Source organism: Pholcus phalangioides, unplaced genomic scaffold (assembly GCF_987345545.1).
Source record: "Pholcus phalangioides strain wild (caught in Gottingen) unplaced genomic scaffold, Ppha-v1.0 ptg000007l_1, whole genome shotgun sequence".
NCBI lineage: Eukaryota > Metazoa > Arthropoda > Arachnida > Araneae > Pholcidae > Pholcus > Pholcus phalangioides.
The window spans coordinates 6,684,332-6,700,494 of record NW_028301600.1 but is presented as its reverse complement, the minus strand read 5'-3'; the positions used below and the strand labels follow the sequence as shown (position 1 = coordinate 6,700,494).

The 16,163-nt window shown below is 38.7% G+C and overlaps 1 protein-coding gene across 1 annotated transcript in view; it reads left to right on the top strand.

Moving 5' to 3' along the window:
* Positions 1 to 16,163, top strand: part of LOC149084851 (regulating synaptic membrane exocytosis protein 2-like) — a 229,740-nt gene that overhangs the window by 11,363 nt on the left and 202,214 nt on the right. The window contains exons 5-6 of the mRNA XM_089232581.1: positions 10,958 to 11,081; positions 13,225 to 13,301. Coding sequence (XP_089088707.1) covers positions 10,958 to 11,081; positions 13,225 to 13,301 — 201 coding nt within the window. The remainder of the gene's footprint in view (positions 1 to 10,957; positions 11,082 to 13,224; positions 13,302 to 16,163) is intronic.

The following is a 16,163-nucleotide window of genomic DNA, read 5'->3' as shown; positions in this document are numbered from 1 at the left end:
GTTTTTCTACCCATTATTGGCTTGTCCTTTCTGCATCTTCGTTTATCCTACAGCTGATCAGGTTGAGGTTTTCAGTCATACATTCCTATGTGATTCTGTTTTGTTTTTGTGTTTTCTACCTCCCCTAAAAGTTTATACGTTAAGTTTTGAATCACACTGTATTCATCAGTTAATCAACTAGATTTTTTTTGGCTTGAATAAATACTTTTAAATGCATTTTATGGTGGTACTAACAACGCCAATATTAAGTCGAGATGCCAACAACGGCATAAATTTGGTGGCACCTGATGATATTGCTACCTTTCGATATAATGATAACCTCCTCTACAACGATATTTTTCCTTGGTTCGCAGAGTATTGATATATCGAGGTTTCAGTGTATATATAATATGGACAGGGCCGGTTCTGGACATTTTTCAAGTGTAAGCGAATAATATTTTAGTGATAATATTTTAGTGATCGCTCCCTTCAATAGACGCCCTAAAAAATCGCCCTAAAAATCGGTGCCTTCTGCGGCCACGTAGTTCGCGGAACTGAAGGTCTGAGTACCTGAATATGGATAGACATTGTGCAAACTTTACCGACATTGATTTTGCTTTCCTGCAAAATATCTCCTATCTATGCCTGTGCACCCTTAGGGGTGGGACAGGGGGTGTGTATCCATGCATTTCCTACCAAAAAGACCTTGACCATGCTTGGACCGCTAACTACCAACTCTAGTGTTTTTGAAGTAGTTGTCTCAACTTTCTTTCACCGCGCATCAACTCCGGTCATATTGCCATACAGCAATTCACAACCTATTGAAGTTAGGTCGGAAATCTTTCTCTCCAGAGAAAGAGTCATGTTATACTTCTATAACCGTCTTGAGCACGGAGCAAACTTTCAGCGAGGGAATATTGAGAAGGCTCTATCTTATCTCTCTATATTAATGGTTTTCTCAAATTCGATGGGGAATGAACTTATTTTTGCCAACCATCGGGATCGAACCTAGAAACCTAGCAATAGACATGGTGAACATCTTATCACATCGCCACTCGCACCTCTAGTTGGCTTAGCTGGTCCCATACATGCTCGATTGTTGATTTACATTTTCATAAGCCCGGTGTGTGATCTGGCTATAGAAGAGTCTCGACATGATGCAGGCATTTTCGAGAAGACCTTGCTGTATGTGGCGAGCATTGCCATGAGGGGCACATGCGACAAACCAAACTACCGAACCTAATTCCGGCTTATCACTGGGTTGCAGGTTACTGCCGTTGCGTGGAAAGTATCGGAAACTACACCAAAAATGGCCTAATGATTATGAAAAGGATTCATAATCATTAATTCTAATGATTACAAAAGATTGGGCTTGATTGAAACATACACTATATTCCCCAAAAAGTCTGTGTCCTTTTTTAGAGAGTTTAGACATTTTCTCGAATTCCTAGAAAAATGCTAAAAACTAGACGAATCGCTCTGAAATTTCGGTCATATATACCCTATGTTAGTACACACCATTTCCAGTTAAAATTTAGTTAAGAGTGCATTTAGGGGCCCGACAAAAATTAAATAAGAAAAAAATGTTTTTGATCAACCCTGTATCAGAAAAAGCTGCGAAGGACTTGCAACTTTAAAAAAAAATTGTACTAACATTGTGTAATGTTTCTGTGCATTTTCGTGAGGATTGCGAGTATATTCAAGAAAATAAAAATATTTTCTATAAAAATTCCAATTTTCATCGCATGATTTTTGCTTATAACATGCTGAGTTTTCAACCAATATTTACGAAGTTTACAGAAAAGATGACGCTATACATGGGACATACTGTGTAGAAATTTGAAGTATGATAAACTATTGTTCAACGAGATATGAGTATTTTTAGTAAATGATTATATTAATTGCGCATACGCAAGAAATACAACTTTTATTTTTCATAATTTGATTGCCAGATATATAGTGCAACCGATATGAAAATTCCTGCTGAATTTCAGGAAAAGTGAGAAAGATATACGTGATATTGTGAGCTGTAATTTCGAAACTTGCTCTAAATAACTGAATAATAAGGGGTTTTCCACAAATTGGTATACGATTATTTTCTGCTGTTAGATGATTTCGAGAATAATCCAAAGCATTATGCGAATGAGCGAAGACGCGTGTCTGATGCTATTTAAGCGAAGTGTTTTAGCATAACACGTTTGTATGATAACAAAATAAACAAACTGAAGTCAAAATGAAATAACATCAATATTATAGTAATTCCCGTACTTGTGTAACGTGTAGGTGAAATAAATTTGAAAAATTTGAAATTTCGTACGAGATAAACATTCCTCAACAATGGGACACATACTGTAAATGAATCAAAGGCAACTTCGCATTCACGTAAATCTCTCTGTCCAATCTCAAATCAATATCTTATATAGTAGTCACTAATAATTAATATTAATCAAGACATAAATTATACAAGGTGCATAGCTAACAGCACGAACCACAAATTACTGGCGAACCGTTGATCTTAGAGGCATACTTCCAGTTAGAAAAACTATACAAATAACAAGCAGACCTCAGATACGTTATTCATGTTGCAAGGGGTCGTATAGTTATTAAAATTAAAACAATGAACTTTTTATACGAACACCTTGTCCGAAAAAACCAATTAAAAAAGATGTTGCGCCCTATCTTTCCTGAGCCCAACAAAAGAAAATCGGAGATAATGTGGGAAAAGAACCACATAAATGAGGGAACAAGCATTGTTCGTTAGTGTTTATGTGGTTCTTTCCCACATTTTCTCCGATTTTAGAATTCGAATATCTTAGCGAATGCTGCACTTGGAAACGCGGAATTTTTTTTTATTCTCAGAAGAGACAGGACAACAACTTTTTAATGGGTTTTTTCGGACAGGGTGTCCGTATAAAAAGTTAATTTTTTTTATTTCAATAACTATACACTCTCTTGCAGTATGAATGACGTATCTGAGGTCTAAACACTAGATATTTTTCTAATTGGAAGTATGCCTCTAGGATCAACGGTTCGCCAATAATTTGCGGTGCGTGCTATAAGTTATGCACCCAGTATAAAAGACATAATAATACGAGATAAAACACATGTGGCCGCAAGATATTTTGGACATTGTTGAGCTGATGGCCCCCATATGCTAGTGCCGGGCCCCCAGGCCAGAATTTTTCACGGGGCCGGAGCCGAGATTATGGTTTATTTTTGCAGTTGAAGAAAAATGCTGTGTAAATGCTCCCCCCCCCCCTTCCACCGATGAGAAAATCCTACGTACGCTACGGAGTTTGTATATACAGTAAACCTCGCTACAATGTGACACTAAATGATTAAATACCTCTACAATGATATTTTTTAAAACTAGTTTGGAATTGCCTAGAATAATGTTAAACTATCGATACAGCGATATATATCCTTTACTACAATAAATCCCCTATATAACGATATTGTTTTATAGAATTTGAAACCAGTATATATAAATATATATATACTGTATATATACTTTATATATACAGAGATATTTTTTTTATATTTCGCTCGAAATTCCCCTGCTATATATTTTTAAATTCTTCAACAGATTTGTTATTTCGAGCGCGTTTTATAAACATTGGCATTTTGCGCTATCTACCTTTCGAAAGTGTTTATTAAGTTGCCGCTAAGCTATTTTCTGTGTAGCACACAAAAGGGCTGTGCAGTAAATCATTTTATCGTATTGAAGTTTCCGGTGGTCCATGGTCGCAGGGCCGTAAATGGGGGTGAGGGGAACAAGCGGGTCTCTTGCCCCAGACCAGAAGGTGACACAAATTTCCCCTCTCTTTTAACGTCTCGTTGAACAATTAAATGGGGGTGATAAAATGTGTGCTTGCCTCGGCTGATCAAGCATCTAGTTGCGGCCCTGATGGTCGGTATTCAGTGTCAAAGTTTCCTACGTTTTTCTCAGGGAAAGCGAGAATTTCCCGCGGTTCGGTTGTCGCAAACAGTAGCAATTGAAGTAAATTCAGAGGTATTTAATAACAGATAAATTATTAGTATATTACAGTGTTATTAATATTAAAATTTATTGACTAATATGATTAATAATTACGTGTTAAATTAATTTGTTATTTCAAAAAATTTTAATTAATACATTGATTAGTAGAAATAATTTGTTCTCTTCTCACCTAAGGTTTGACTCCAAAACAGGTCAATGTGTCTGGGAGGGGGTGAATGTATCTCGCGAATTATAGTTCGCGAATAGTTTGTGTATATATTGTTTGTAATTTGTGTTAATTGCATTTTTAATTGGGTTGCTGTATTTTTGAAACATATGACAACCATATTTTTATGGGCATCTTTTTATCAGCCACCTCGTTGGGCATTTTGCCTGTTGTGGCGTTGTATTTGTATTTGTATTTGTATTTGTATTTGTATTTGTATTTGTAATTACCAACAATTATTTTAGCCTAAAATACATTTAGTAATGGGTACGGTTAATAAATTATTATAATTAGACTATTACACTATAATATTCCCATTAATTAGAAGAATTATCGCCACGTAAACTATTCTGCAATATTGTTGGAAAGAATGTAATTTTATTAAAAAAATTATTTAGAAAAATTTACTTAACTATAGAAAAATTGATTTTTTTTCCTTTCGGAGCAATTTCAATGTATATAGAACAATCCTTCAAACAATTTGAGCTAGGTATAGTGATCTCTCACCTATACACCCTCTCACTTATACGGTTCTCTCGGTTATAAGAGGATTTTCTGCACTCCCGGTGAAAGATATGCTATTCCATATTATACGCTTCTCTCACTTATGCGGCTTTTTTTTTCTTGTTCCTTGCGCCGACACTTAAATGAGAGATCACTGCACATTTTATGCTTCAAAATTTGAAAAACAAATTTTATTGACTTGATTTTGAAACAGTGATTTGCCGTTGCAAAAAAAAAGGTTTCACGTCCTGAACTTATGGTGGCCCACTAGTTAATGAATGAATTCAAATTGAATGAAAAATAAAGACCTAATTCAAGTTACTTATTTATTCCAGATTCTTACTGCCCGTCAAATAAATGGAAATTTTTTCAACATTTCAAAATGTCTGGGCTCGTCAATGTTAAAATAAGGGGAAAGAGAGAGATTTACTAGACACATCTCGTCTATGCCGCAAAAAGGGTTTTTACGGCCAGTAATATTTATGGCCGTAAATAGGCTCGGGCAACCGGGGCACTGCCCCTGGGCCCCAAGCCGAATGGAGGCCCCCACAAATGTTTACATTTGTTTAGCATAATAATAAGAGGGACCCCCCAAAGAAAAGTCTGTCCCCGGGCCCCAAGAAAGCACTCTACGGCCCTGGTAAATGGAAATAATAATACTGAATAACTATTTTCATTGGCCTTGGCCAAAGCATCGGCCTACAAAATGGAACTAAAATAATTCAAATATTTATGTTCACTCCACCTATTCAACTAAGCACTAGCTTCTTGACAATTCTGTTAATTTGTAGATATGGCCTATTAAAAATAAACGTTTTACACTTTATGAAACACACAGGGCCGCAACTGAATGCTTGGTCAGTGGGGACAAGAAAGCATTTCGGTTCACCCTTAAAACATTGAAGGAGAGATTAAAGTGTCAAATTTGTGCCCCCTTTGGTCCACCACCAGGGGCACCAGACCCCAACTGCTCATATTCCCCCCGCCCCCGCAGTTATCGCCCTGGAAACACAATTCAACTCTTCAGCAGTAGATTTATTACAGTTAACTAAAAATGCTCAAGATAAAATTTATCAAAAATGTATATTATTTTCAGTGTTGCTTACCGTTCCTTTGGGTTAGAAGAAACCGTGTTGAAAATTCATTTACGTGGAAAACATTTAATCCTTTATGTACGCACTCCACGTACAACTAAGGGCCCTTTCACACGGAGCGGATGCGGACGCGGGTCCAGAAGATGTTTTAACTATTGGTACATACGGAGCCTTTCAAACGATGCGGAATGCGCCCACAACTTCGAAGTGTTCGTGCGGGTTCGGATGGCGTCCGCATGTGCCGAAACCTAAGTGCGGGCTCCGCATCCGCACATACAGGTTTTGTACATTAGGTTATATGGAGCTATTCACACGACGCGGGTCCGGGTAAATTCGCCCGCATCTTTGGTTACTTTTAAAGATGATTTTGCAAGGAATTTTTTTAATTATTTGATATAAATATCCTTATCCCTATGAAGGTCCCTGTTTATCAATAGATGTACCCACATACGTCTATCCCTCCGTTGATATAAAGGAGATATAGCAACTTTAACTGCCTTTTGTCCGTACTTTACAATTTTATGCAATAAAACCTGTGCCAACAACGGCCACTGACGGGACTATGAAAATGTAGCCGCTATATTGGGAAGTGGCTGTTATTGGGAATGAAATTTTATTTCTTAAAGAAAAAAACTATAAAATTTGCGATCTATGTATAACATGTAAAATTATAAGCCGCTCTGTAATTCATTACGATAATTATACATAATTGGCCAAACACTTTAATAACTTTTAAATTTAATTTAAACATTTTTAATTTTTTTTTAATTTTAAAAATTATTAAAAAATATATAAATATTTAAAATTATTTTAAATATTTATTTTTGTTTATTTTTTAAATTTTTAATCTTTTAACTTTTTTAACTTTTGAAACTAAATACTTTTATTAAACAACGTTATCCACGTACGGCGTTCACTCAGGATTGGATTGGATTTTGGGTTTAATGGCGCAAGGACCAATAAGGCCAAAATGCGCCAACGTTCACTCAGGGCCGGATTAAGACGTTTGAAGACCCTAAGTACTTGAATAGTGCTTAGGGCATCCCCGATACCTACAAATATATGTTACTCGATACTGAGTCTATATAAACTAAAAAAAAAATATGAAATTTTATATTTCAGAAGTATCTAATCTAAGGATGGGATTTCACTCTAAAAGGTTTATGAAAGTTATTTTATAAAACTTGAAAAATGCAACCAATAAATTTATCGGTTACATTCGAGCTTATTGGTTGCATAGACAGACAGAATTGTGATGTGAATATTTCTAAGCATTGACATTTTGAAAAAGTGTCCATCGCTCCCCTTTTTTCTACTTGCAAAGTCTTTGATATCTCCTGATTTATTTATTTTTTTTTTTGGAACATCATTGGATGTGTTTTTGGAATTTTTCTTTCATATTTTCCAGAAAAGTCAGATCTTCGATTTTTTTTTTCAAAATCTTTTGAACATATTTGAAGACATTTTCTCCCGTCGACTGCTTGTGAGGATCGAACTGAAATCATCTTTATACCCATATTCTATGGGGCTCTAGGACTAAACCACCAAAGAATGTCTCTAGGCTGCCTATGAGCACTCTGAATCAGGGGTGAAGGAGAAAAATAATTACGAAAATTGCAAAAAAAAAAAAATAGAAAAAAGTTTTCATGCAAAATTTCAAACTAAGAGCGCACTGGACTGAGTGATTAGCAGAGAAAACCGTGAATAAAATCTAAAAACAAGTAAGTACTTTTATTAAACAACTCGCTATCCACGTATAGCGTTCACTAGGTGAAAATAAAATAGGTCTAAAGATTTGCTCGTGTGAAACGGCATGTGGATCCGGCCCCGTGTCCGCATCCGCTCCATGTATAAAAGGGGCCTAACTTAACTAAAAGATTTCGAACAATCCAATAACTGTATTTCGTCAGATGTGAACGATAAATATTTTTCGGTCCAATCCAGAAGTTTTGCGTGGAGATATGTTCTTAAGACAGTACAGCGAATTAAAAAAGACTGATGCGGAATGTAGAATCTTTTTTCAGAAGCATGGAAACGAAACCCCTTGATTTTTTTCAGACTGGGGGGGAGGGAGGGAGGCGTAGCCGGTCAATTTGTCGCACTGAACTTGTCGCGCTCAACTCGTCGCGCATCAATTTGTCGCAGTGCCAATACGTCGCGGTACAAATTCGTCGCAGAGCCAATTCGTCGCGGTACAAATTCGTCGCAGAGCCAATTCGTCGCGGTACAAATTCGTCGCAGAGCCAATTCGTCGCGGTACAAATTCGTCGTGTAACCAATTCGTCGGGACGTCAATTTATCGCAGAGTCAACTCGTCACGCGGTCTGTATGTAGCTTTTTTGTCTCATACGTGAAAAAATAAACATGAAGAAAAGTTTTTTTTCCATCAAGAAATGCACACAGTTTACTAATTTTTTTTTTTTTTTTGTCATTTCGAAAAAAATCATCGAAATTAAATCGAAATTAAAATTTCAATTGATATTAATGTTTTATTATTCAATTATTGTAAATGTTAAAAAAATCATTTTTTCTATGATAAAATTTTAAAATTCTGTAAAAAAATGTCGGTGTTTATGATATTCCCCAAATTACAGTACAGCGGAGGCTCTCTTTAAGTGTAAACTTGTATCTGTCCCATGTGGACTCGAGACTCCCACCAACATTAACCACTACAGTATCTCCACAAGAACCTGAAATAAATAATAATTTAACTTAATTAATATTTCATTTTCACCGGATAAGCTACACTTGTCGCTTTCTCTCGAGATTTCCATTACTCGTAGCGAGGGGAGTTGGGGCGCACACCGAGATGATAAATTGCGATCACATACATTTTCAAAATTTAATTTGCACCGGATAAGTTGCTCAAGTTAAAAACTCAAAAAATCCAACCAATAAAGTTCATAGGTTGCATTCGAGCAAATGCAACCGATAATCTTATTGGTTGAATTTTTCAAGTTTTATAAAAGGACTTTTAGAACACTTTCATAGTGTAATGCTGGCCTTAGATATATTGCCGGTAAAAAATTCCTCAAAGATGTATTCTCTACATGGCAGATATATATTCAATAGTGAATTAGGGCCATTCAAGTATTACGTAAGCAGATTTTCAGCCATTTTTGACCCCCCCCCCCTTGTCAGCAAAAATCAGCAAAACACTGACCCCCATCCCCTCCCCTGTCAGCAAAATTTCACCAGCAGCTTAGAATATTTCATATCTTCAAAAAGGGGTGGTTGATGACGTAAGCGACCTTCAAACCCCCCCCCCCCCCCCCGCCATCAAAAGTCAACAAATCCGAAACTCCCTCCCCGATCCTGACGTAATACTTGAATGACCCCTTAGCCAAATTGTGCTTTGGGATGGACATTGATCCTAATTTATCATCTTAGTGTGTTCCCGCAACACCCCTCGCTGCGAGAAATGGAGATCCCTCCAGAAAGCGGGAGTGTGGCTTATACCGTGAAAATTGAATTTTGAAAATTTGTTTTATCGTAATTTATCATCTTGGTGTGTTCCCCCAACGCCCCTCGCAGCGAGAAATGGAGATCCTGCCAGAAAGCGGGAGTACGGCTTATACGATGAAAATTGAATTTTGAAAATTTATTTTATCGCAATTTATCATCTTGGTGTGTTCCCCCAACTCCCCTCACTGCGAGAAATGGAGATCCCGCCAGAAAGCGGGAAGTGTGGCATGAATACCATGAAAACTGAATTTTGAAAATTTATTTGATCGGCGTACTGACTCTGCGACAAATTTGTACCGCGACGAACTGATTCTGCGACAAATTTGTACCGCGACGAACTGATTCTGCGACAAATTCGTACCGCGACGAACTGATTCTGCGACAAATTTGCACCGCGACGAACTGACTCTGCGACAAATTTGTACCGCGATGAGTTTGTAGCACGACGAATTGACGCTGCGACAAATTGATTGTGACGAATTGTCGCGCGACAAGTTGAGCGCGACGAATTGACCTAGACCCGGAGGGAGGGTATTGTTATACAAAGCTCGCAGTAAAGCTGTTGCTTTATCATGGTCCGCCTACGAGGGTGGGGTTGACGGAGCTCTAGCCCTGTGGCTTGGACAATTCTCATCATTTTTCGTTTTTTCACACTATGGATTCACTATAGAGGGGAGGGATGCCATATACTTTATCGGCACCAGCGATGTGGTGTCCATTGTGGACACCACATCGCATTGTGGTGTTCATGGAAATTTTCATTTCATTCAGACATTATGGCCTTCTACGCATTGAAACAGCAGGGGTCACATTATAGCCCTGAGGTCACACACCCCCCAATGCTGGTGTCCCTGCTGGTTGTAGGGAAAATACTGCGATTGCCAGCAGCCTTCTTTGAACAATTATCACAACGTCTTTTGTTCCTTCCTCGTAGAAGGACGCCCAGAGCGGTGCCGTGTAAATTGTTCTTTTCTTCTTTCCCGTTTTTTTTCGGTTGCTTGTGCATGTGTATTGTTAAAAAAAATTGCAATAAAAAGAATAGAAATACTTAAGCCTCCGTCCCACAAGAGTGGGCTAGGGGACCATTGGTAAGATAATTAAAGTTAATAAAAGTCTTTGTTGAACATAACCGCAAAAACCACAGCCGGCGTGAACCCCGGCGTGAAGCAATCCCTACTTGTTCGGTTATTCACAAAGGAAGACGCTCGTTCCGCTGCCTTTGTATTGAGAGCCATAAAAATTATTGCTTCCCCGAGGCCCGAGACGACCGCGAATCTTGACAAAGACTTTTATTATCTTTAACTTTAATTATCTTACCAATGGTCCCCTAGCCCACTCTTGTGGGACGGGGGCATTAGTTCAAGATATCCGCTGATACACATACAAATTGATACGACTGATGTTATGTCCTCTGTTTTCTCCTATGGGATATATCTGAAAGAAAAGAAAAATAAAAAAGGTAATCCCATGGGCACCCTTGACTCCCGGGGCCCCAGGGCTGGGACCCTGTCAGCCCCCCACCCCCCCTCCCATGTGGGGACCATGGTTGAGCTGTTGTGATTGTCTGTATTATGACCAGGGCCGTTTCTGTCGCTTTTATTGTATGATGCTGTCGTAAATGGTGTTTATCTCAAAAACTGACTGGAATTTTTTTTTTCAAATTCTGTTTGAATCTGTCAAGAGATCTTAACATTTGATTGACTATTTCAGGAGATGAAGTACTAGAATGGAATGGACAGAGTCTACAAAACAGATTAGCGGAAGAAGTTGCTGATATTATTACACAGTCAAAGCATGAACCTCAAATCGAGCTTATAGTCACTCGACCTGTCAGGTATGAATTACATTTGATTTACAAAACCATTCCCTCATTTAAAAAAAATCATCAATTGCTTTGAATTTAAGTGCAGGGTTGGCAAAAGTTCGTAGAAACTTTAAAAATGAATAAAAACCACGGAAAAAACGGTTTGCAGGGTTAGCATCGCTAGGTCACGAGAATTTTTTTAAGACAAGAAAAAAATAAATCAAAAACAGCCGATTGGTGGGGCTGGTACGAGCGACTTCGGTGGAAATATGCAAATGAGACGGTTATAAGAACTTGAGCGCTCCTAATCCACAACCATTTCACCGATGTAAACCGTGTATGTGGACCTGCTGCACTCTGCCGTTGCTGGATTTGTGACTCGCCTACAATGTGTTATCCCCTGTGCTGGTGGTCATGTGGACACATACTGCTGTAATAAACGATTTGGATGCATTCTGTTCGTTATTTGCGTATCTATTCTTTGACTTGTGTATGTCAGTGCCACCTATTGGCTGTTTTTTCAGTTATTTTTCCCCGTCTTAAAAAAAATTCCCGTGACCTAGCGATACTAACCGTGCAAACCGTTTTTTTATTTCGGTTATCTTTCCAGTTTTTATGAATTTTTGAAATTTCTACGGATTTTTTGCCCACCCTGTATAACATGAGGTTGAAAACTTCTGCAAAAATTATTTTAGACATTTTGAAAGTTATAAATTATTTAGTTTTAATTTAATGGTAATGCAGGGTGGGTGAAAAGTCCTAGAGACATTTTAAAACATAATAAAAAAAACAACCATTTATCATAAAAAAGGTGCAGTTTGCACTAATATATTCATCATGGCCATGGCCCCCACAAGGGGTGGGCTGACAAGGCTCTAGCCCTGGGGCCCGGGAGGATGTTAATAATTTTTTTGTTTTTTCACGCTATAAATTCATCATAAAGGGGGACCCCGTGAAAGTCTGGTCAGGGGGCGGGCCCGTAAAAGATCCCAGCCTAGGGGCCCTGCTTCAGGATGTGGGGGCCATGATCATGGCCTAGAGTTTTTTCGAATATGTTTATGAAAAATAATTCAAAACTTCACTCACAGAAGGTGCTGCATCACAAAAGAGTCGGCGTAATAAGTGAAAAGCCACACAAACAGTGCGTAATTAATGTTTAATACGATTTGCGTTATTTAAAATCACCACATTTCAATTTCAGCAAACTTTCACCTGTTTGGATGTAGCGTGAGCTAGAAAGGGTGCTCATATTTAAATGTGATAGTTATTACGCAACGCGAATTGTAATAAACATCAAATATGCACCATTTGTGTCTCATTTCACGTAGGATTACCAACCGTCCTCCTTTTTGATGTCATTTCAGGCATTTTCATACGTTTCGGAAAATTCGCCCTTTTGTCCTCCTTTTTCAGGGGTTTCCGGAATTATTTTTCTTTTTTTTTCTGGGGAAGAATTTTTTTCCCCACTTCCAAACATCTATTTCTTCATTGGTATAAGTGTGTTTTTTGTGGTTTTTTTTTTCCTACATACATTCACCAACAGTTGTCAAAATTCCCTGAATTCTTTCTGACTCTGCTTTTTTTTAGCGGTTCTGTTTTAGAGTTGGGAAAAATTATTGTTGTTTTATTGATCGGAATAGTGGCGCCATCTTTTGTGAAATTTGGGATAAGTGATGTCACTATGGGTGCGTGTAGGTGTCCTCCTTTCTCAGTTTTCGAATCTAGTAACCCTAATTTCACGTGTTATGTTGAATTTTTCGTGATGCAGCGTTATCTGTGAGTAGCATGATAAATTTTTTGATGCAAACCACCCTTTTTTACGTCAATTGGTTGATTTTTTCTATCAATTTTTAAAATATGTTTTGGACTTTTCGTCCACTCTGTATTGCTAAAAAAATAAACAAAATTCTTAATATGTCTACAGCATTGGCATACGCAAGGGGGGTTTTGGGGTTCTAACCCCCCCCCCCCCCCGAGCCAAGATTATAATGTTATTTTGCAGGAAAAAACGTAACCCCCCCCCAGAGGGGAAAAAAATCTGAAACCCTCCCCCCCCCATAAAATTCTGCGTACGCTTATGGTCTACAGTATTAAGAGATCATTACTACTACTACAAATAAAACGAAGAATGCACATTTTACTAGTATTAAATGATTAAAATATTTTTTTACAGTTATCTTGGGAAGTCTGAACACGATCCTCAACTAAGAAGGCATACACACATTGGAACATCGCCCAGTATAAGCAGAGGTATCTATCGATATATATGAATATATATCTTCTCATTTTTCCCTTCTGATGTTATACATTTTGCTACCATGACTAGTAGGCTGGCAATATTTTCTAAAGTAAAATACAGGAAATCGTTAGTTGTCACCAAAATGATGCTAAACATGAGTAAAGTTGCCTGTTATTATGCAAACATATCCGAACAATCGCCAATAGTGGGAAGCGAAATGCTACTGCAAATCGCAGCAGATTAAAACTAATTCCACGAAAAAAAGTTCAACATGATAAATACTGTATGTGAGTGAAATGAATACATTGAAACCTCGCTGCAATGACACTCGAAAAACGATAAATCCCTCTACAACGATATTTTTTCAAGTCTTGTTTGGAAATGCCTATACTCTAAAGCAGCGGTTCTCAACCTTTTTTGACGCGCGCGCGCGGAGCCCTTTTCAGTAAAACAACTCTACGACGGAGCCCCGTAGGACCATTTCTTAATTATTCATCACAGTTATTGATTTATTTTTACTACTTAAAAGGATTTATAATTATTTTTTTTTAATTTTACTGTTTTTTTTATTTTTCTGGAGCAGCCGTTGAGCCCCTGGAGAGAGGAGCCCCGAGGACTCCGCGGAGCACCAGTTGAGAACGCTGCTCTAAAGTAGTAGTTCTCAAGTTTTTGACACCCGAGGCACCCTTACCCTGTTCGGGGTTCATTCCCCAGAATAATTTAGTAGATATTGTACAGTAAGAACCACTTCAAAGCACAAATAAGTACACAAATCAACATCTTCTTGCCACGACGCCCTGACAATTTCAATGCTTGATTTCAGAAAAAAGAATTCAAGTACTGCTCATTGAATATGCTGGGAAAAATTTGCATTTTTATGAAAAAAAGGCTAAATTTTTTAAATAAAAAAATTTCGGTGCACATTGACATACACTCATGTCCATAAATTAAGGATAATGCCAGCTCCGGCAAATAAAGGTTCAGAAACAAAACAAACGTTACTTATTCATAAAGCCCATTTATTAAACAAAAGATAAAGAATAAAAACGATGGTGTATGTGCATTCATAAAAACTACGATTTTTGCTACGACTTTTCGAAAAAATATCTCCTTTACAAAAACTTACTATTACATGGTTGGTATGATAGTTAATACATTGTATGTCTCCCATGCGATGAAATACAGTCCGTACAACGCCTAGGCATGCTGAGTATCAAATTATCGATCTGATCTTGGGGAAGATCACTCCACTCAGCAAGCAATGCTCTCCGAAGTTCCGGTACACATGTAGAAGGTGGTTGACGGGCTGCAACTCGTCGGCCAAGCATGTCCCACACATGCTCTATCGGATTCAGGTCAGGCGAGAATGCTGGCCATTCCATACGGGTTATATCCTCAGATTCAAGGCATTCGTTTACGATGTTTGCTCGGTGAGGACGGGTGTTGTCATCCATAAACACAAATTCTGCGCCCATGGCACCCCTAAACAAACGTACATGTTGTTCCAGAATGATATCCCGATAAATTTGGGCTTTCATGGTTCCGGTTTGAACATGCAGATCTGTTCTGGAACCCAGTATAATTCCACCCCAAACGAGCAATGCTGCACCACCGTAACGGTGTCGTTCAATGTTGTCTTGGTGGTAACGGGTACCTGGCGTTCTCCATATGAAAGTCCGACGTGAATCAGACTGCAAGCTAAACATGGACTCGTCGGAAAACATCACACAAGCCCACTGTGACGATGTCCACATTGCATGTTCTCTACTCCAGGCTAATCGCTGCCGACAGTGAGTTGCCGTGAGCGGAACACATCTGACAGGCCTGCGAGCATATAGACCAATATCTCCCAAGCGTCTGTACACGGTTTGCCTTGAAACTGTAGTACCCGTGGCTGCAGATAGCTGACGAAACAGGTCGGATGCTGTGCTCCGTCTGCTTCTTTTGGCAGTTACTGCCAAATACCGGTCTTCGTTCGGCGTTGTAACTCGGGGGCGACCTGTACTGTAACGTCTACTGACATTTCCGTTATCTTGGAATCGTTGCCAAAGCCTAGAGATGACACTTTGGGCAATTCCAAGTTCCTCAGATACTTGCACCTGAGTACGCCCACATTCCAGGCGGCCGATAATTCTACCACGTAAAAAACCATCCACATGCGTCCTCTGTGTCATAACTATTCGCTTATGGCACTGAGCGCCTTACAGAACTCTTGTGAACAATTTTACTTCTTTGCGACCATTCCTTATATACCCCCCTCTTACACTCTCGTCATTGTGACGTACTATCGCATCATCTGGTGGCTTCCTGAAATTTGCATATCATTCTTGCAGATGTGTGTGATAATTCTACAGGTAAAATTTTTACTTTAGATTTCGATTTCCATGTGATTCTGAATTATCCTTAATTTATGGACATGAGTGTATATTGAGAGAAATACAAATACAACGCCACAACAGGCAAATTGCCCAACGAGGTGGCTGACTTAAGAACATCATGGATCCCCGAGCCCCTACCTACTACTGCTACACCACACATGCACCCCCCCCCCCCCGCGGAACCCCCCAACGAATCGGTACATGCGGGAATGTGCGTGTACGTGTAGTGCAATCTGACGTAAAGTTTGTTTCTGTGTAATGCTTGTTATGTGTAGTGCTGTCATCTGCCCCCAGTTTTACTAACTATGAGTGAAGTGTTATGGTTGAATGATTTACCGTTGTAGGACTGTTGCTCTCTGTGGCGAGACTTTTTAACGGGGAGATCGGCTCGCATTTGCGCCTTGAAGTTGGGAACCACAGAAAACCAACTTCAGCCTACCACCACTGTGGGGTTCGAACCCGGATACTCGCATCACGAGTCCGTCACTATAACCA